Source organism: Aythya ferina (genome assembly GCF_964211825.1).
Source record: "Aythya ferina genome assembly, chromosome: 4".
Classification (NCBI taxonomy): domain Eukaryota; kingdom Metazoa; phylum Chordata; class Aves; order Anseriformes; family Anatidae; genus Aythya; species Aythya ferina.
In genome coordinates this window covers 6,573,269-6,593,527 of record NC_140300.1, presented here as the reverse complement: position 1 = coordinate 6,593,527, position 20,259 = coordinate 6,573,269, and the positions used below count along the sequence as shown (strand labels likewise).

The following is a 20,259-nucleotide window of genomic DNA, read 5'->3' as shown; positions in this document are numbered from 1 at the left end:
GAGGAACAAGAGGTTAACAGAAAAGGTAAATTGTAAATCTTACCAGTTTAGAAAGTGGGGCCTTTTCAACAGCGTTTTCAAGAAAATCTACTCCCAGAGTGTTCCCGGAATTAAAATGGAAAACCTGACACCTTTAACAATTTCCTGCCACTGTATAACTGTCAGCATTGCATGGATTTTATCAAGCCAAAAGTTAGGAAACCTTTGCATTCACATGTTTTTGGGCTGTTTTTACACAGTTTTCTTTCCTCTTCAACCTCAAGATTCCTGGCCGAGGAGTCCTGGGAAAGGCAGCCTCGTGTTGCCTTTCCACTGATTCTTCTTTATCCCCATGAAATACCAAAAAGGATCTGAAGAGGAGAGCTGTGGACGACTCCTGTGGTCCAAAGTAGCTCAGATTTGGTGCCCTTCATGTCAGGACAGAAGGCACAACTTCTACATTGCTGCTGAAGGAGCAAACAACATCGATGTGGCTTCTGCTTGCCATACAACTTAATCCAGATGCTGTAACCAAAATCTGAGCCCCATGGAGATGAACACTCTGGGATTACATGAGTGGCATATGCAAGACCCAGGTAGGAGAGCAATACCCAGTGGCATCTGGTAGCTAAATGCCAGAACCAGGAATAAAATCCAGTTTTCCCAACTCCTTGCATTGTAGCCAGTCTGTAGTAGCACCTGCTCCAGGGTGAAGAAGGAATTTGGCTTGGCAACCTGGGCTGAGAGTAATACAGGCAGGGAGGACTGCGGTGAAATTATGGTCTTGCTCGTTTCATACCACACATGGATGGACACAGCTTTTATTATCTTATCAACCTGGATACACTTTTTTAGAAATCGCAGCTTCTCTCTTGGTATCTCACTCATATGCAATTGGAAGTCAACTTAGCATCACCAAGATCACAATAAACATTTAGAGTCACCAGAACGGAAAAAGGTCTGAAATTTTACTGCTTCACCCTGTTTATTAGACAAAAAGTGCTGGCTTTCTTCTTCAGAGCCGTTCTAGAGCAGAGCAGCCCATTTTAATCACTGTGCGGGCATTCACATGCCCACATCTCACTCTGAGGTGCCCTGTTCAAATGCTTAAACACAACATTATAAACACAACCCCAAAAGCACCCAAGAAACAAGTGCATCACTAGAAGAGCAAAAGAGCTACAGGAAAGGAGCCTACGTGGGAAGATGCAACTACAACTGCAGAAAACACTTCTACGGTGCCGATAATTATTTTAAAGCCATCCTCGCCAAAATATGTATTTTTTTTTTTTTTTTTAACAGAAGGAGCATTCGAGCCAGGAGAAGGCATTCAGTTCAGCTGTCCGCTCCCAGCCCTGCGAAACCACAGGGCGCTCTCTGTGCTCCCACCTCCGCCGCGCCGGGGAATGACATCAGCTCTGCTCGGGGCCGGCGGGCCAACACAAATAACTCTTACTGACCAAGAGCGCTATTGCAAGGAATATTTTTGGAACCGTGCTCCGCATTCCTCCGAGTCCCCCGCTTCCTAGTCCAAACATATCATGGCCTAAAAATTCCTCGCATTTTCTATGCAGTGTTTCCTTTGGGCTCGCACAATGGGGCAGTTCTTCTGCTCAGCAGTGCTAGTGTTCGGGAAAGGGAAGGGAAAAAAAAAAAAAAAAAAAAAAAAGGCTGAAGCACCAAATATCCCTACAGGCAACCGCAGGGGCTGCGGTGTTATTTTTAGGTCAGAAAAATGATGCAGGAGGCAACGGAGTTACCTCAGATTTACCTTCCAGTGGCCTTTGCTGAACAAAGGGCTAAAGAAGTTGGTTGTTGCATCCACGTGGCGGTAACGGGGGCTCACCTATGCTTGTGGCAAGGACCCAGCTGGTAAATCCATGGGTTTGGGCATGGAGCGAGGAGGAAAGGAGGATGCAGCATCTCCCTCTGAGAGGTAACACAGCCTGAAGCCTCCTCTCTGTGCTCGGCTGCCAAAGGGGCACAGCAACAGAGGCAGATTCTTGGTTGTGTGAAGGTTGTGCACCAGCAGCTATGTTGTTCCCAAAAGAGCACCAGCTCTCCTGACAGCGCACTGATCCCCTCCACCACCATGTCTTACACCACGTCATTCTGAGCACTTCCTTCCTAACAAACAAACCATTTTGGCAAAATGTGTTCACCTAAAAACATTCCAGCCTAAGTCAAGCAAAGAACAGAGCCCTTATTCCTTCTTCACTGTGCATTTCTGCCATTTCTTTTTCTTCCTCCATTGGAATAAAGCCGATTTCCCTAGGATCAAGGTCAAAGTCACGGCTGACCTAGCAAGGAGAAGCTGTGTGCACCGAAATGGTAACTCCATTCCCTGCCTGCTCCGTCCCTGGCACAACTATTTACCCATTCTTGTTGTGAATTTCTGTGTCAACAGCGACATAGGCTAGTAGACAATATGTGCTTTACTGGCCAATACCTTGTTTCTTTTTTTAGCTGCCCAGATAAGAAAAACAATACAGAGAGGAAAGTAATAGCGGACATAAAGAGGCCACTTACACCACTGATGTTCTGCACAAGGCTTAGAAACTCCCATTACCTTTTTGTGCCTCCTCCAGTCCTTGATCAACTTTATCTGTTTAGATTGTGAAGTCTGAGACTCGTTTTCTGCTGTTTCCCACTCCCGGTTGGGCCTTGAAGCAGAACTTTATTAGAATTTATAACATTTTTAAAGGTGTCTGGATTCACTGCACATCTACAAACAAACAAACCAGTCACCACAAAACTGTTTTCAAACAGAGGGAGAGCAAACAATGTTCACTCTTCGGGGTGTTGTGATCAAGGGACGAGGAATGGGCTGGGGAAATCAGTATTTAGGTGGAACTAATTAGTAACGACGAAAAGCTAAATGACAAACGTAACCCACAGCCCCCTGGTGGGATGTTCTAAAATGGCTGTCCGCGTCTAAAACGTTTCAAGGACGTTCATTATCTGCTGGGTTGAGCGCTCTCACAGCTCAGATAAATCGGCATTTTGAGCCACGGCATTCAGCCTGGTGCCCTGCGGAAAAACTCCCCAGTTCGTAACATCCAGCGATACAGAAGCACACAAAACGCGATATCTTTTATTAAGCTAATAAAAATCAGAACGTATACTGTATAAGTTTTATAGACCACAAAGGTCTATCTTCTGTAGGAGGAAATTGGTACTTCAGTCTACTGTTGGCGTCGTAACAGAGAAAAAATATTTATCATCTGCTTTGGAAAACCTACTGGATAAAAGTCACCAGCAAAGCAAAATAACGTATCTGTAAGCTTACCTGAATCCTTCCTCTCTGTGGAGCTTTTCCATGGTATGGTTTCAACTTGCTTGATTAATGCATGTGCAGCCACAAGGGGAAAAAGGCCAACAAGCAGGAAAATACTTCTGCCTCTTCGAGTCTACCCCAAGCAGGCAACTCTATAGGATCAGAAAGCAAAGCCCCAGGGCCACAGGGGCATCACTTGCAGCTCTTGTGCATTGCTGGGATGCACCACGCACAGGGTCGCCGTCTCCCTCCTGCTCTGAGGGGGCTTTCAGAGGGCAAAGTCCTGCCAAGTGAGATATTCCCATGTCACTGAGAGCTCTAGTAGATCAAGAACAGCACTCACAGCTGTGTTGCTCCTTGCTGAACCAAGAATGGGAGAGCGGAAACCCAAATGTCTCTTGAAAGCCACCTGGCTGCCTCCCAGGAGCTATGTCCCAAGCCGAGAAGATACATATGGATTCAGCTTCTCCACTCACTGGAGAAAGGCAGGATGTGAAAACAGGGGAAGGAAGAAAACAAAAAGCAAAATGCAATTTTCCCAAAGTTGTTGGGCTTTTATAAAGCTGAATGACTTGGTATGAGGTAGGAGTGAAAAGATGTTCTCTGCTGGGGAAGAAGGACTTTTTGAGTGTCAGACCTGATGGAAGAAGCTGAATACTAGGGTCAAAATAAAGACACAGACCATGGCTCTGAGCAGAAGCTGGGAACTACAGAAGAGAGCCCAGGAGAGGCGAGCTGGAGACCCTAGGAGGCACTAAAGGAGATTTTGGAGATCACCTCAGGGCTGGGAGGATCCCTGCATCTGCAATAAGTTTATGTCTCAATACAGTTCCTCTGTGGAGCAGAAAATGACTGCTTCCAAGGTGTTTCTGCAAAATCCACGTCTGCATGCTTGAGGGCAAGGTTGGATGTCCCAGGTGAAATCAGACACTTCAATAAATTCTCTGGAGTTTCAGAAAGTTCCCAAAGACCCTAAACCTCATCCAGTTCCTATGAGATCAGAAGCAAGAACGATGTCCTGTGCACAGGATTTTAGTGTACAAATGTGCAAATGGATTTTAGTGTACCTTAATGGAAAGCACCTCTAAAAGCAGTTATAGCTTCCCACAAAGGAGAACATTTTCCCCTTGGGTGTTTGGGTGTAGAGTGCCTATCTACATGCAAACACCTCTCCTCACCTTCCTTTCAATGATCCAGAACTGAGCAGCTTCAGAGAGGAGACATGATGGTTGTACAAATAAAACCACCCAGGGACCACTTGCTGGCACAGACGCCAAGTGGCACAGCTCAGCTCATATCCACAGATTTAACTTCACATAATTCCTGAAAACAGACCAATATGCCTCTTAGAAACAGTTCCTGGCCCCATTGTTTCTAATATTACAGAGAAGGTGACCTGAAAAGCCACTCAGGAGGCTGCAATCTACCATCACGTTTTTGCTCCTCCAGTGACCAAGGAGGACAGAGACTACAAGGCAATGCAAGCAGGAGTAAAAGCCAAAAGGTTGTTTTTACTTCCCCATGATGACGGTTAGGCTGGATTGCACAAAGCAATCTGATTCTTGCCAGGGTAAGCAAAGTGTTCTTGGCCCCAAAAAAAAACATCCCCCAGGGCTTTCTGTCTCACCCACCATGGACATGCATGGCACTGACCACTCTCCTCTCCAGCCAAGCCTGTTGCAAGGGAAGATGGACGGGTGTTTGCTCCAACTGGCTTCCACCTACAGAACTTCGGACTTAGTCCCAAAAACATCAGCTGTTGTTCTCTGCTTCTAACGAATGAACAAACAGAATCCTTCCCTGGATTTGGAGAAGGGAGTGAGACTGCAGTAACCCTGGCAGGTTTGAGGGAAATGGGAAGAAAAGAGAGAAACTCTATTGAGATAAAGTTCCTCAATAGTATAGCAAAGCCAGGGGTCTTTTACAGGCTGTATATAGACAGTACTTTTAGGTGGTTGGGTTATTCTTTCTGGAGACCCAAAAATGTCTGCCTCAAGGATAGAAGCTGTGAGGCTTTACAAATGTTCAGTCTTGAAAAAGAATATTAGCAAAGATTCAGTCTTATTCATTAAAAACTTCTCCAAAGGGTACAGGTAACTGGAAGAAATTAAACCAACACACAAACAACAGAGTTATGAAGTATAGACAGTGCTCTGACCCTCTTCACCTTTCTGAATTTTTCTTTCTCTCTTAATACTCCAAAGAAAGCCCAGGCAGCCCACCTGTGAACGAAAGCTGATAACTCACTTCAGTGCTCTCTACTTCCACAGACAATTTCATGGATCTCCAGCAAGGAGAGGTCTCCTAAACCTCAGGAAAACCACATAAAAGATCTATCAGAACAATAGCTAAGCCCTGAGTGACAGAAAACCTCCAAAAGTGCTGTCTGCCCAACTCGTCTCCTGCTGGAGTCAGTAGGACTTAATTACAGAACTCAGCCTCCTCCAACAGCAAGTTGAAGCCTGGTGCAAACACGACGCTCCCTGAAAGTTATCTCTATTATTGGGGGTTAAACACTGCTTAAGCCTTGAAAAGTTCCCCTTAACTGGCACAGGTGAGTCACAGAAACATCTCAGATGCCAGCCAGTGTGGACCCTACATGATCGCCAAAGGCTCCTCATGGTGCTTTGCACCCAAAAAGAGGTTTGTACCCAAAAAGAGAAGAACAGAGCTCTCTGTGCCTAGGTCTCAGCCTCCACAGCAATCATATCCTCATGGTTGTGGATGCCTTCAGTAGAGTTTCACCCTCTCCTACAGCAGTTTCTGAACAGTTAACCCAAAATGCACTGAGAGTGTTCAATTCATGAAAATTTGGTCTCGGAGGCTTTTGCTGGAGAGATCTGTGAGCACAGACTAGTTGCTCATAAATGTGCACGGATGGCTGTATGACTGCCACTGAACACAGACTACAGATCCAGACATCACTTTTAATGCAGTGACATGGAAAACTCTAGCTTAGAAAACAGCAAAATTTGTGCTACAGGTACAGTTGTGAAGCTTGACCTTTCCAAAAACCCAGGGAATATGTGGTGGAAGAAATGGGTATATACATACACATGTATGTAGAGATAGGCACATATATACCAGGTATACCAGCAAGTATCTTGCTCATGTGTTGGGTGGGGTCTGGGAGCTAAAAATGGGACACAAAAGGAAGGGGAAGGATTGAGAGGAGAACAGTAAATATACAAAAATAAATAAGTATTCTAACACTGTTCAAGTTGAAATGTTAATTCCCCAGCACTTCTAGGTTGTGTAAATTTTGTTTTAAATCTTCAAGGGAAATTTGCCTACCTATGCTGAAGTATTCAATCCAAGGCAGTTGTTCATTAGCTCAGGGGGAGCGAAAAAACCCTTCCGAGGGCACATTCACGGGGTCCAAAGATGAGGTTCTGCTACCAGCCACTAAGCCATCCTGCCCTCTCTTCATAGAGAGGGAGCCTCAGGACCAGCGTAGCACAGGTTAGCAAGATGAGGATCCCATCCCGACAGTCTAGTCGAAAAAACAGCCTGTGTCTTCAGCCCAGCTCTAGTCCTTGTTTCGGTGCTAAAAGATGGAACAAATAGATCTGGCTCATGACTTTGACATTTGCTCTGGTATCATCATCAGCTCTATCTGATAGGATGACACTACTTAGATTGTGGTAGCCAGAGGAAATCCAATGCTAAGGAAATGGACATTCATTTAATGTTTATCTAGGATCTGCTCCACCAATGAATTCCAGATGTTGGCTTTAATTGTCGCATTCTGGTATGTTTAAGCAGCAGGAGTTCGTAAGGCTGATTTGTAAATCAATCTGGCAGACTCATACTGAATCCCATCTCTGCCAGCTTTTCTAAGTAAGATGCTCTTAAAACATTAAGTACTTAACGTGTCTGCAATACAAAAGGAAGGAAAGATTTTTATGAAATCCCTCCCCTGATGTTCTTCTCCTTTTGCTCCTTCTCCCCTTCATTTCCTCCCTGTGGGACTGCAACACAAGCTACTCCCCTTGGTTGAGTGCAATGAATTTTAGCAGTCCTAAAGCTGAAGAGGGTGACTCCCTGCAACAGGGTATAAGGGTGCCTCCCTGCAGCATGGGCTGAGCACCCTGCTCCTGACTCACATGCATTCTTTCCGTGTAATTCCACTGATTTCCCACCACGACCAACGGCAACTGCATGCATGGACTACATCCAGTGATAGGGCTCCTGATATTTGAGCTCAGAGTTCTCTTAAAGCAGAAAAAAAAAAAGAAAAGAAGAAGAAAAAAAAAAAGATTACTGTAATCTTGGAACTGTCTCAGGCCCCACCTCCCTTGTTCCTATTAATTTGTATTTAGCTGTTACAGAGGTCACAGCTCATATCCAGAGGTGGTACAGAAATGCCTTTCACATTCTGAATCCCAAAGCATTGTCCAGGCTCTGAGTTAGGCACTAGCAAGCCTTGCAGTGGTTTTGTGCTCACTGTGAGTTCACCCAACAGCAGAATGTGTTGTGCTGGTGTTAGAGGGATTGCTTATTGCGACAGCTAGGTTACTGGTCAGACTTTGCTTACAAGAGAGCAAACTATCTTTAAAAACAGCTTCAGCTTAAGTACTATTTCCCTAATGGTCAGGGCAGCCACTATAGTTTCTCAAAATTGCTTTAGAAATCCATTCCCTCAATCTCCTTTTAAAACACCTGTTCCTGAGAAGCATCTCAGTATTCAACACACGTGAACCCGACTTACATTTTCCCAAGGAATGTGTGCTCAGTACACACATTTTTCAAAAGGTGTCACTGGATGGGTAGGTAGGGTTTCAAAACCTTTCAGCACTGGCAATACTCATCCCAAGGAAGTTCATGGGAATACTTCAAAAGGCATTGACTCAGACTCGGCTGAGTAATTTTGAAAACCTCCCCTTTATCTTCCAGCTTTGCTGGCCCCAGAGATAAATCGCTTTAAGTTCAGTTAAACATCCTCCTTTAAAAGTACAGGCTTCTAAATGGGGTCCTTCTCTCTTAAGAGCACAAAACCCATTTCACTCGTGGCCTGAGTCGTGCCACACTTGAAGAGACGTTTGCTTTACACACTGAGCAGGGACCAAAGCATCAGCAAAGAACCGGCTGTATCATCTCAGCTTACCAGTGGTCTGCACTTGAGGCTGGAGGAGAAATCCCACTTCCCCACAATCCCAAATGGGCAGGATGCAGTGAGCAGGCTTGGAAATACCTTCTACATCCATAGGACCATGTCTAAGCAAGGCACAAAAGCAGCACCACCCCCAAAAAGTTAAATCACTGCTGGTGTGAAAAAAAAAAAAAAGCTCCAGAGAGGTAGCTGTCTGTAAGACAAGCAATAAAATACTGCAAAAACAGGCTGCAGCAAAAATAACAGGAAAAATGTGCAGACAACTTGTTGGGTTTTATTCCCTATGTCTGAAACCATTTCTGCGGTCCGCAGCACATGAGCAAAGACGAACAGATTTGGCCCCAAACACAGAGGAGTGCTTTCTCCAAATACCAGACGGAAAGGATCCAGTGAATGTTTTAATCAATTTGCCCTTCAGGACATGCCACCGTGGCCTTGTAGGAGCAGGGACGCTTTCACAGGACCAGCAAGATTCCCTCCCTCGCTGCAGATGCTGAAGGATGGCAAAAACGTCACTGGTGAGCAGCCGGGTGTGCAGCCTGTCCTCCTGCAAAATGTGGCACTCGAGCACAAGAAGAGCCAAAAATTCCTGAGAAGAGCTATGACAGGTCAAACAAACAAATAGCAATAACCACACAGAAAGCGTAACCTTGGTGTTTGAGGTTTAACAGTTTAATTTATAGCTGAATGTGTCCGTGACCCAGGTTTTGCCTAGAACAAGGGTAAAACGTATCCAAATCATTCCTGGCAGAGGGACAAGAGATGCACTTGGGTGCAGAGGGTACTGAGGGTGTCAGGTGGTCAAATTCCTTTCTGATGCAATTCCACTGGTCTACCCCCAAAAAACCACTGCCCTTTGGTCTGTTTATCATGGCAAGGTTTCAAGGGCCCATCACAAAATTATCTGTAATTTCTCTGTAATTACCCAAGGATGGAGTGCCCAGGGAATAATCTCTGTTTTCTGAAGGTCGCAGAGACACGTTTTGAAAATGGGCACGATTACAGCTTCTCAGACACCTCCCTGCACACTCCCAAAACCATCCCAGAGGCAAAGGGCTTGTGGAGTCCCCACAGATGATGCCAAAAGATCCACTAATGTGTGTGGGAGACGGCTCAGATCTCAGGAGCACATGGCTCACATCGGCACCGGAGCAGCACACCCAGCACCTCGCTGCAGTTTCAAGCCAGAGGCACAGATCAGCTCCTCACAATTCACCCACAATAAATAGTATTCACTTCCCACAAGTAGAGGCTGCTGCATCTTCCAAACCTCCTTGAAGGAAAGGGATTAAGGAAACCACACTCAAACCAAAGCGGCTGAGAGACCCTGGCTGGAACAAGCTGCTCTGCGCTGAATTTCCCCAACTTTCTCTTGGGTTGGAGCATTTCTCCTGCCAAAGCACACATGAAGGCTACCAGGAGAAGCTGAAGTGGGCTCGCAGTTGTCAGGAGACACTGCAAACACAGCACAAACACTGGGCTTCTCCTCTGCCACAAGATTCCTGGGATTGCTCTGGAGAGAGGAGCAGGCAGGTCTGGGAATCCCACCCATGTCTGCAGTGGGTCCAGCTCCCTTCCCAAAATCCCTGCCAGCAAATGAGGAGGACTGCCACCAGCTCTTCTCTCTCCTGCCAGCTGCATGTTCAATGCAGGTGAGACGGAGACCCTTGGTTACTTCAGCAGATAGGTCATTATAATTTATTCTAGCTGAAAAAAAAAAATCAATATGCCAACCCATATGGCTTCTCTTTAAGAGGCGGAACACCTAATACAGGACTTACAAAAACTCAACTGAGAATCTGGTGGTGGTGTTTTTTTCCAAATCAAAATGATTTTGTGATGGAGGATTCAATCCCAAATGTTTCAAAGGCCTGTGTTGCCAGTCAAGCAGAAAACTAAATCAACTCAACAGCTGTAGTGACTTGACAACATTTTTCAGGGAAACAATGAACTGGAAGTAAAACAAAAATGGTAATAAAAGTCCTATTTGGACTCCTATTTTGGAATCCAAAAGTCATTTGGATTGTGTGATGAACTCAGATTTAATGAGTTGGTTGGCATAAAGAGATCAGAAGACCATTCAAATTCTGCATTTCTTGCCCTATAAGCTTTGTAGTGTGTCTGTAAGAAAACTGTATACATAAGCAGGAACACGTGTATGTGTATCAACATGAATGGAAAGAAGAAAAAAAGAAAGACATCAACTGCCTTTGTCGCACTGGATCATTGCAATGGAAAATAAAGCTATTTGGTTCCTTTTAATTTACATAAAACATTTTCTGTACAGGGCTGTTTATAATTTAGCTCGTGATTAAACAAGAGCATTGTTCTTACTGCTTGTCTCCCTATTGTTCTGCCACTTGCCGTAATTTAAAGCAACGCAAGAGAAATCACAGACAGATGCATTGTGCAGAGGACAGATGTGTTGACCCACAGGGTGCTTTAACAGCTAAGCTTGTAAGAACAATGTTCATGTTCTTCGCTTTTTCTGAACTTGAAAAGAAAGTTCTCTTTACAACACTAATTTGAGAGCTGCAAAATACATTATGAGAGTAGAAAGTGAAGGGATAAATTCTCTGGTATCTGATTTCTTTCACTGCTTGGAGGGGCTTTACTTCTCCCCTCTTTTCCTTGGCTTCAGTGAGAGCAGCAGGTTCCACCTCGTCAGCGAGACCAGAGTAAAACTGACATTTTATGAGTGGAACCAGTCCAAGACTGGTGGCTTATGCTCTTAACATCCTGACATCTCAACCTCCGAGAGCAGCAGCGGCGCTGCTTCCAGTGGCTGCAGAACACCTTAAAAAGCAGCACAAACTGACAATGAAAATAAACTACGGTTGCTGCACTGCTGGAGTCTGGCAGCCCTTAACAAATAAAGCGGCGTCTGGGTGTTAAAATACATAAATCTGTCATCATTACCAGGCTAAGGGGTCGTCATCCTATTCACAAAATAAAAGAACTGTGCATAATCAGTAGGGCAGGGAGTTCAGAACAAAGTACGCCTTTTACAAACTCTCAACTGCTGATAGATGGATGTTTGCAAGGGACTTAATGTCTTTAACAGGGTACATTCAAGAAGGAGTGTAGGTTTCAGAACTCCTGGGATTAGTGTTTTTTTTTTCTCTTCTTTTCCAAATTTATTGCCAGAAGTGTATAATGTAAACACGTGGGTCTTCTAACTGTGAAACCCATGTTATTATAAAGTACGAAGAATTAAAGCATTCTAGCACAATGATATTATTCATCAAGCACAACACAGAATATGTTCTCTCACCAAAAAAAAAAAAAAAAAAAGATTTAAAAATAGGTTTATACACAAACTGCCAGAAGGTTTTCTTTTCTTTTTCTTCATCTTTTTCTTCATGTAGATGCCAAAGACAGCACAGGAAAGGTAGAGAACCAGATCCTACAGGAATGTAAAAATACACCTCCTCTACAGGCATACATTTTAACAGGCAAAGTATCTACATGTATAGATCAAGAAGCAGCATGTGAGCAATCAATGGTGTGTGTGTGCATGCATTTACACATAAAGAGGGAGTCTCCAAAATCAACAGTCAAGTCACACCTTATAAACTTGCCCAATTTCTGCTGTTCCTTCTATAATAAATATTACGCACTGTGCCTTAATTTACAAGCGTGCTTTTGGTACATTTCTCTGTTAACTGATATTAAAGGACTGAAATTTGGCTATAAACCATTATCTGTGGTATTTACTGGGCAAACTGAGGACAGCAGAGCTGTATGACACCCCGCGAGCAAATGGGGCACAGCGCTCTTTGGCAGGGACCTCCTGGAGACACTGTGCCCAAAAAGCTCGACCAGCTTCAGTGTGCTCAGTGTGGCCATGTGAAATCCAGCCTGGGGCAAGAAGAAGGAAAACAGGTGCCAAGGAAACACTGGCAAGAAAATGGAAGGAGAGTTATAGAAAATTTAACAGAAAGATCCTGCTGCTGGGGTTTGATGGTCATGTGGGATGGTAGGTGAGATGGCAGGTATCTCAGAACTGTTGATGACCACTCTGTCTGTCAAGCCTGTATTTAGCCTGATTGCCTCTCATTTCTTGGGGCACCCCTAATTAATTAAAAGACCCTCAACTAAAGATCTGCAGTCACAGCAGACTTTGGCTGGTAATTTAGACCACCTTTTGCAGGCCTGCTCTCTACACACATTCACATCACCTCCTCGGACCTGAGACTGCTGTGGCTTTTGGACCAGCAGATGTGGACAGATCAGCAGCTGTGCACATCACCATTGCTCTGGCAACACGGGCTGAAATTCTGCCCATTAGCTCTATGGAAAATTATAACAAAGACAGTTCTGATTAATAAAATCAGAGGCAAAAGCTGTTTTCAGCCTCAGACTTACTGACCAAAAAAATCCAACACATATGCCACAACCTTGTTGGGATCAGAGGCGGATTCTATTAATATCATTTAACAGAAGGAAGCCATAAACTGCTCACATCAAACATACTTTTTTATGTCAGCCCGCCTGCCATTGTGTATTGCTTTCATTCCCAAACAATATTTGTGTGGCAAGCAGAGCTGCAGCTTGATACTTGCACGGGTGTAGCAGCAGCTACACACTCCAAAGCATCTGCAAAGGACTGTGGGCTAACTGCATCCATATGTCCTGCACGCCTCAGATTTACACTGCCTGCAGCTCTGGTCTGCCACAGTCTACCACAGGATGGAGTATGGGGGGAAATTATATATACATACATATATGTATGAATTTCATGCTTACATTCGTGGAAAAAAATCTTTTCATTTCCTTTAAATTGTGAACAGGTGTTGTCACCTTCTTAACTTGACTTCTATGTTACAGCTTCACGAAGGGAAAAAGAAATCTACCCGAAACAGTGAGGCTTTTGTTAGCCAGAACATGATGTATTGATAAGCATACTGTAAAGTTTGTTATAAAATCAAATGAAACTAATAAAACCCAACAAAGATCTTGTAAAATCTGTGGACATTATACTGCATTAGCGCTGAGCTACGTTATAGATCTGGACATGGAAGAAACAAGACAGCTGCCCGGTTCTGATGTTTTTCAGCCTTTCACACCCGTTCACTGAGAGCCATTGGTTAAAACTCTTGATGATACGTTTTTGATCAGTCATTTCCAGGATGATAACAGCTAACACTGGCATTCACATCATCACCTCTTTCTGGAGAAAGATTTTTCAAGAACAAGTTATTACGGGCTGCAGTGACCTCAATCTAAGTGTAGAACTCATCAAAATGACTAAAATTAATGAAAATGTTTATTTTTCCAGCCATCCAGAAATAGTCATCCTTTAATTTTAGAGTTTTTCTCTCTCCTCCTTTCCTCTCCCAGGACAGTGGACACTTTCCAGGACTAAACGTGCTGCACATTGGGACAGGGAGCTTGTTAAACTCTAAGTGGGATTCCTCAAACGAGGAGGAAATGAAGCACCACTGAAATTCAGGGGATGGGAACACCTAAGTGCTTTTAGATGACTTTTAACATCCAGAGCTGTGTGCTTGTGCTGTCCCCGCACAACACCAGGCTCGGTCAGGGTGTGTGTCTTCACGCCTCAGCTAATAAACACTCAGAAGGAAGAGCCCTCGCTTGGGTGAGACAACCATTAGTCAACCATGAGTCACTTCCACTGGAAAAGGAGCTTCACTTCCAACCGAAAACTTTTTAGCTACGAATTTGCACCGAAACATGTAAATACTCATGTTTTACGTGCCGAACATTTCATACTCCTCTAGTCAATGGGTCACCCAGCACCACAACCTGCATCTGCACTGCGGGCCTGCCGTGCCCCCGCACCGCGCGCTGGCCAGAAGGCCTCGTGCAGTCACTGCGACTGGTAGGCCTCAAGTAGTAAATTAAGGCTCCCCTTTTCTCCTCGGCTCCCAAAGGCCAAAAACAATCTGAGCTTTAATTAGCAACATAACCATTACTAAGCATCAGCGACTATGGCCAGATCCTCATCTGGTGTTAATCAGGCTGCGTATGCACAGGAGGCCACCAACGTAGATCCAGCTGCCGGATTGGGGCCTTAACAAATTAAACATGAGAACTTTGTTACTGTTTATTGTCACAAGGAATTCTTCATTTCCATATAACAACTGACTAATCATCATTAGTCATGATTATATGCCCTGTGATTGTGTTAACGGTCCCACGCTGGATGGGCTGCCTTTCACACTTGGTGCTAAGGTAAATGTGCTAAAGCAGGATTGCTCGCTCCATACCATGCCTAGCTCAAACCACCTTGTTCTCAAATGCAAATACTGCACTTTTTTTTTTTTTTTTTTAAGTGTTGACTCATTTCAGTTTTTGCTTAGCATTAGCAGTCCCTCGGTGCACACATTGCTGACTCAATGTTGATTCACATCTTCTTGCTGAGCACATTTCTCTCTGGTCCCCGGAGTTTATTAAGACGCCAAAATCCAAACATAAATGAATTTGTCATGCTTTTCCAAGATGGCTGGTGGCACCTGACTCTAGGCTACAAATGTTTTCTCAGCTTTTGCAGTATAAATGAGTTCTGAGACACGGATTGATGACTTCATTGGAGAGCTGTAATGCAAACCATATTTTACTGTACTTGACTTTTTTTTCACTCAGTATTTTCTACTACTATGAGCAGGAAAAAAAAGCACATTAGAATAAATATTCCTTCAGACATTGCCATGAGTTTTTTCAGGATACTTACGCTGACTGTTAAGAAAAAGGTTATTTTAATGCAAATTTTTCACACATGCCTGTTATCCAAAAGAGCTGTCTCTGGACAAGTTGTAAAAAGCATAAAATAGCAGCTGGCTCAGCAGGAAAAAGCTACTTTAAAGATAAATCTTCTGATGTCAGGGAAGATTCTCACGGCAATCAACTGCAGCAGACAGACAGCAGACATTTAAGAATAAATTTGATTTGTTTGAAAACAAGATGTAGTTCAATTTCTGAACAACCCATGTGAGTGTGGTTCAGGACAAGCTGCTCTGCCTCCTGCTCTATGCATCAGGATTTTACTGATGGCTTGGCCACTCAGAGGGCCAGGCAGCAGAAAAAGAGGTATGAACTGAATGGTGATGGATTTTTCCCCCAAATCTTCCTCCAAATAAACCCAGAAAAGAGAAAAAGCAAATGTGACAGTCAGAGATACAGGACAGAAAGAAAAACACTGGAGCAGCTGTTCCTTGAACTTAAGTGTTGATCTTCTGGGATGGTGTGCTGAGATGATCTCAAGCAGTCTACAAACATCAAGTGAAGCAAGAAACCTACAGAGCAGAGACAATCCCAACTCTGCTCTTGCTACTGCTTCCTATTTCCTTTGCTACAGAAGGTAATAAGAAACATGCATGCAGATGCAAAAATAAATAAAGTCTGATCTTTCATCACTTGGTTTAGCAGTTGATGCAAGATGAAGTATTTACTGGTAGCACCTGTAGCAATAGCCCTGTGTGTTGCAACGCTGGCACACCTCGCACGATTTCACCCAGAACATTTCTGCAAGTGAAAAACCTTCTGTGTTGTGTATTAGTGAAAGAGGTTATTATGCCACAGCATAAATAGTCCTTCCTTGCTAATAGTCCTTCCTACAGCTGTTCATCGACGAATTTCCCTTCAGAAAATGGCCAGACTTCTGGAACAAGTGATACTGTTATTGCAGAAAGGGATGGTGGTGGAGGTTGTCCAGCACTTCCTTGGTTTGGGTTATTTATAAGTTTCACCTACTTGGGTTAAGACTCCCCAGGGAGGTCCTGGTGGTTGCAGCATTCAATGTCTCCATCTGCCTCCAGCACCCACATGTCTGGGCACTGATGGGGGGAAAGCCACCTGAGTTGGCTGGCAAAGCATGGGACCCAGCAGATGACACACACATGGCATTGGGACAAAACATGCCCCATTCAGTGTACAAGGTGGACAGTTTTCAAATAACGAGGAGACATTCAACACTCTGCTTCTTCCTTAGGCTTCCCTTTATAGCATACTGCCAAGGAACTTGTATTGTGCAGTAAAGAAACTGCATGTTTCAACCAAGCATCTAAAAACAAAATAAAGCTACTTTTCACACCTGGAGATTACAAACCAGCTCTTCTGAATTGATTCAGCTGGAAGAAAAAAAACAACAAAACAACCACCCTTCAGTGGACAATCAAAGGTAAGATTTCATGGGCATCACTGTACAAGCAACTTTTTGGGGGACGTACAACACATTTCTTTTGATGAGCCTGCAGATAATTCTCTGCAATAAGGAACTATTGTACTTAATAACTGTAATGCAGATTTAATACTGATTAAAGAGGAGTTCCTTTTCCAGCATCTGTAAATCTGTCTGCAGTTTAATTGGCATCCCAAATTTTGTGGTAAGCCACAAAAACTATTAAGGCTGGCTAGGAGAGGAAATTGTAGTTTTGACTTATATTGGTTATCTGCTTTTACTGGCTTACATTTCACGCAGGGGTGCATTAGAGCAGGATTCCTTGGATCTTTGGGATCTGGGTCCTGCTGTCTGAGAGGATGGAGAAAAAAGCAGTGCAGAAATCAATTGGTACCATCTGGGTTGGCAAAACCTTTGTCTGAGAAGAAAGATAAAAACCCCAAAATAAGAGAGGACTCCCTTCCAACAGAGCAGCAGGAAGATGATAAATTAGGAAGAAAAGACTTTACGAAGAGTTGTGGAGGAGGAATAGGGTGAGACTTAAGAAGCTTAGTCTCAACTCTGAGCCACAGCTCATATTTTCTGTGGTCTTGGATTAATCACTCGATCTCTCTTTGCCTTAGTTACCATCTGTAAAATCCCCGTAATCCGTCTCATCCACACTTGCAGACTGAACGTCCTCCAGCCAAACATCATGTAGGTATGTCTACCAGATGGGTAAAGGCCGACCCAAGTTTGCTCTGCTCATGCGCTGAGCTGGCTGGTTGCAAGCAAGATTTGGCACGGAAGCCACAAAGAGGCATTAGCAGAGGCTTAAACACAAATTATTACATCTCACAGAGACCAGACATAGACAGAGGAGCTCCCCTCTGTCACATCTGCTGGCACCCATTGATATTGGTGGATCCTCTGACCTATATATGTTGGTTTTTTTACGTCTCAGATTTTTGTTGTCTCTCTGTAGTACTTTAATAGAATATAAAGACTAATATGAGTTTAGATTAATAGGAGTTATACTGCACTGAATGCAGGCAGAGAGGTTTAATGCTGCTGAATTTTAATCTCTGCTCTCTGTAGAGCCTTGGTTAAACCTTCACCATATCCTGCTACAGTTTACATATAATTTAAGGGTGATAGTTCCTCATTTGCCAGTGGTGTGGCAGAGCTCAGTTCACAGCATGTAGCCTAACAACAAAACCTTTCAATAAGCTACTGTATGGATAACAGATATTACTGCTTAAACTCCCAGAATGTTCTCATGCCAAACTAGATTTTATTTTTTCAAGTCCCAGTGTTTAATGAATCATCTGATTCTACTCTGGATTTAATATCTTAACCACCTTGCCGGAGTCTGACACCTGCGTGGTTTATACTTGTTAGGTGTCGGCAGTAAAGCAGAATAAGAGGGCTTTTTCTCCTTTGAAGGAGTGGGAGAATGAGAGGCCATATGGTTCAAAAGGCTACTGTGCCTAATGAAGTTTGTGCTTTCCGGAGCACAAAAAAAACAGTTCCATCAATTTGATCTTCATCCTCAAAACCGACATGCGGTTGGTTTTAAAACACTGCCTCCTTCTCAAAAACCAACAAAGGACCTTTCTTGACCGAAAGCATTTTCACCAAGACGAACGCGAGCATCTGGTCAATGCATTAAATGCTTGGACTCTTTGAAAGAATAAAGTCGTCCATACCTTGTGTTTACTTGCAGACCTTGGAAAGAAAGACACTAGGGGAACATTTGTTTTCAGGGGAAATTCTTCTAATGAAAAGAAATCTTTTTGAAAAATTACGCGAACACATCTGTACCAGTGGAGACAAGGGACAGAAGTAATCCATCAAAAATGCTCCAAGCAACAAGAACCACACTGCGAGACAAGGCAGCAAGGTGCAAAAAGGGTAAGAAATAATGTCTTTAGCCAGCATTACAATAAGGACGCGTGGAGACGAACGATAACTCAGCCCATACGTCTGCCACACATTTAGTTTAAAGTTAGCCTTTTCTTGGCAGTTGGTGATCGATATTTATTTGCATAGGGCTCAATCTCACACCCACAGAGGCTGGTGGGAGCTTACCATTTCCTTCCATAGCTTCCTGATGAGGCTCCAAATAACCAGTGTTTGTGCTCAGGGCTTTTCAGTGCCAAATATAATGAACGCTATTGTTCTTGACACAATTTAATTTGATAATCCAATTTCCCTGAGCAACTGAACTGCAGTTTTTGCCTCAGTCTTTCCTGAATGCTAGTCAGCTTTTACCCTGCGCCTCCCTGCTTTGCCCTCTCATTTGTTTCTGTCGTGCTCCCAAGAACAGTCAGGGCCTTTTTTGACTCACAGATGCTGTGATGCCACTTTGCCTTGGAGTAACAACAGCTAGTTTGGACCCTGAGCCTAACAGAAGACACGGGATGACATGGATTAAGGACTCTGGCTACCTCTGTGTACAGCAAAATCTTAAGCATGGCTGAAACAGCTCCTGTAGCATTCCCTTCTCCACACCAAACAGTCTAGAAGCCATGCCCAAAGGGAGTCTGCACAGACATCTGTTTTCATAGACTATTTCCACTTCACCATTTCTGCACAGCGGAGCAAAGAAGGAAGAATGCACACGGGAAGGAAGGAAGTGTATGAGGAAAACCACACCACAAATGGCATGTAAGCTACAAGCTGGCTTTGGCGGCTTTATATCACTGATGCTCCAGGAGCTGTAAAGCAAGAGGGTTCCCTCACCTAGGCATCTCTTTCCTGATAAGACATTTACGTTCTGGTGTCTCTCTCATACAGGCTCTGCAGCAAAGTGCATTCTCCAAGAATCACCCTGTTATCGGGTGATAATCCTCCATCAAGCAGTGCCAAGTGTTTGCTACATGCTCTGAGTCCACAGCAGCCCTCCTACTGTGAAGGGGAAGAAGAAGTAGAAAAAAAAAAAAACAGGCCAAGTGCCAACCAGCAGGCAGCTGGATGCAGCCCTGAACTGCATCCTCACTTTTACTCTGTGAGCAGAAACAGGACTTTGTCGGTCAGATACTGGCATGCTGACTGGACAATAGCATGAGCAATATACCTGACTTCCCCCCTCTTTGTATCCTTTCCCTTTGCTCCAGAATCCCCTAGCACATCAAATTTCCCAAGTCTTTCTCCTCACAGAGACAAAGAGCAATGAACACATTTCTGTGGCAGCCACAGCAGAGGAATCTCCAATTATCCAGAGAATTTTCTTTGGGGGACTTTAGGAATGTTCAGCTCAACAGGTCACTCCAAAATCCCATCACCAGGCAAAGGAAGTCCTTGGAGGCCAGTCAAAAGCACAACTGGAGAACGCAATCACCAAGTTGGCATCCAAAACTTTTAATCTTGTCTCCATCAAGTGCTTTTCTCAGCAGCTGAGCATCCCCGAGTAACCTACCAGCTCTGAACCTTGCTTCAACCTAAATATTACTGTTCCTGAAGATACCATGTTTTGCAAAAGCTCAGTACATGCTGAGCTGTACCAGCTGTACCTTTTTTTTTATGGGTACCTTAACATTTGTTTTGAGAACTATCCTGTTCCAACGGCAAACATAAAGATCAGCGTGACCTCTCCTTATCACACAGCCTTTCCTGTGTGGAATTCACTGTGATCTGGACCCCAGTGGCTATTGCATCATTTCTGTTTATTTGTAACCTTTGGCACCGCGCAATCTTATCTGCCTGTAGCCGGCTGCAGCCGAAGATGTGCAGCACCACCGCCAGCTCTGGCAGTCCTCAAATACT

At 44.0% G+C, this 20,259-nt stretch overlaps 1 protein-coding gene across 2 annotated transcripts in view; it reads right to left on the bottom strand.

Annotated features, from left to right (window-relative positions):
* The window catches only part of FGFRL1 (fibroblast growth factor receptor like 1), a 167,550-nt gene that overhangs the window by 67,925 nt on the left and 79,366 nt on the right, over positions 1 to 20,259 (bottom strand). The window contains exon 1 of one of the 2 annotated variants that reach the window (XM_084518589.1): positions 8,364 to 8,977. The exons of the other annotated variant lie outside the window; for it this stretch is intronic. Within the exon in view, the coding sequence (XP_084374715.1) occupies positions 8,364 to 8,463 (100 nt within the window). The 5' untranslated portion in view covers positions 8,464 to 8,977. Of the gene's footprint in view, positions 1 to 8,363; positions 8,978 to 20,259 lie in introns of those variants that run through there. 2 annotated transcript variants of the gene reach the window in all.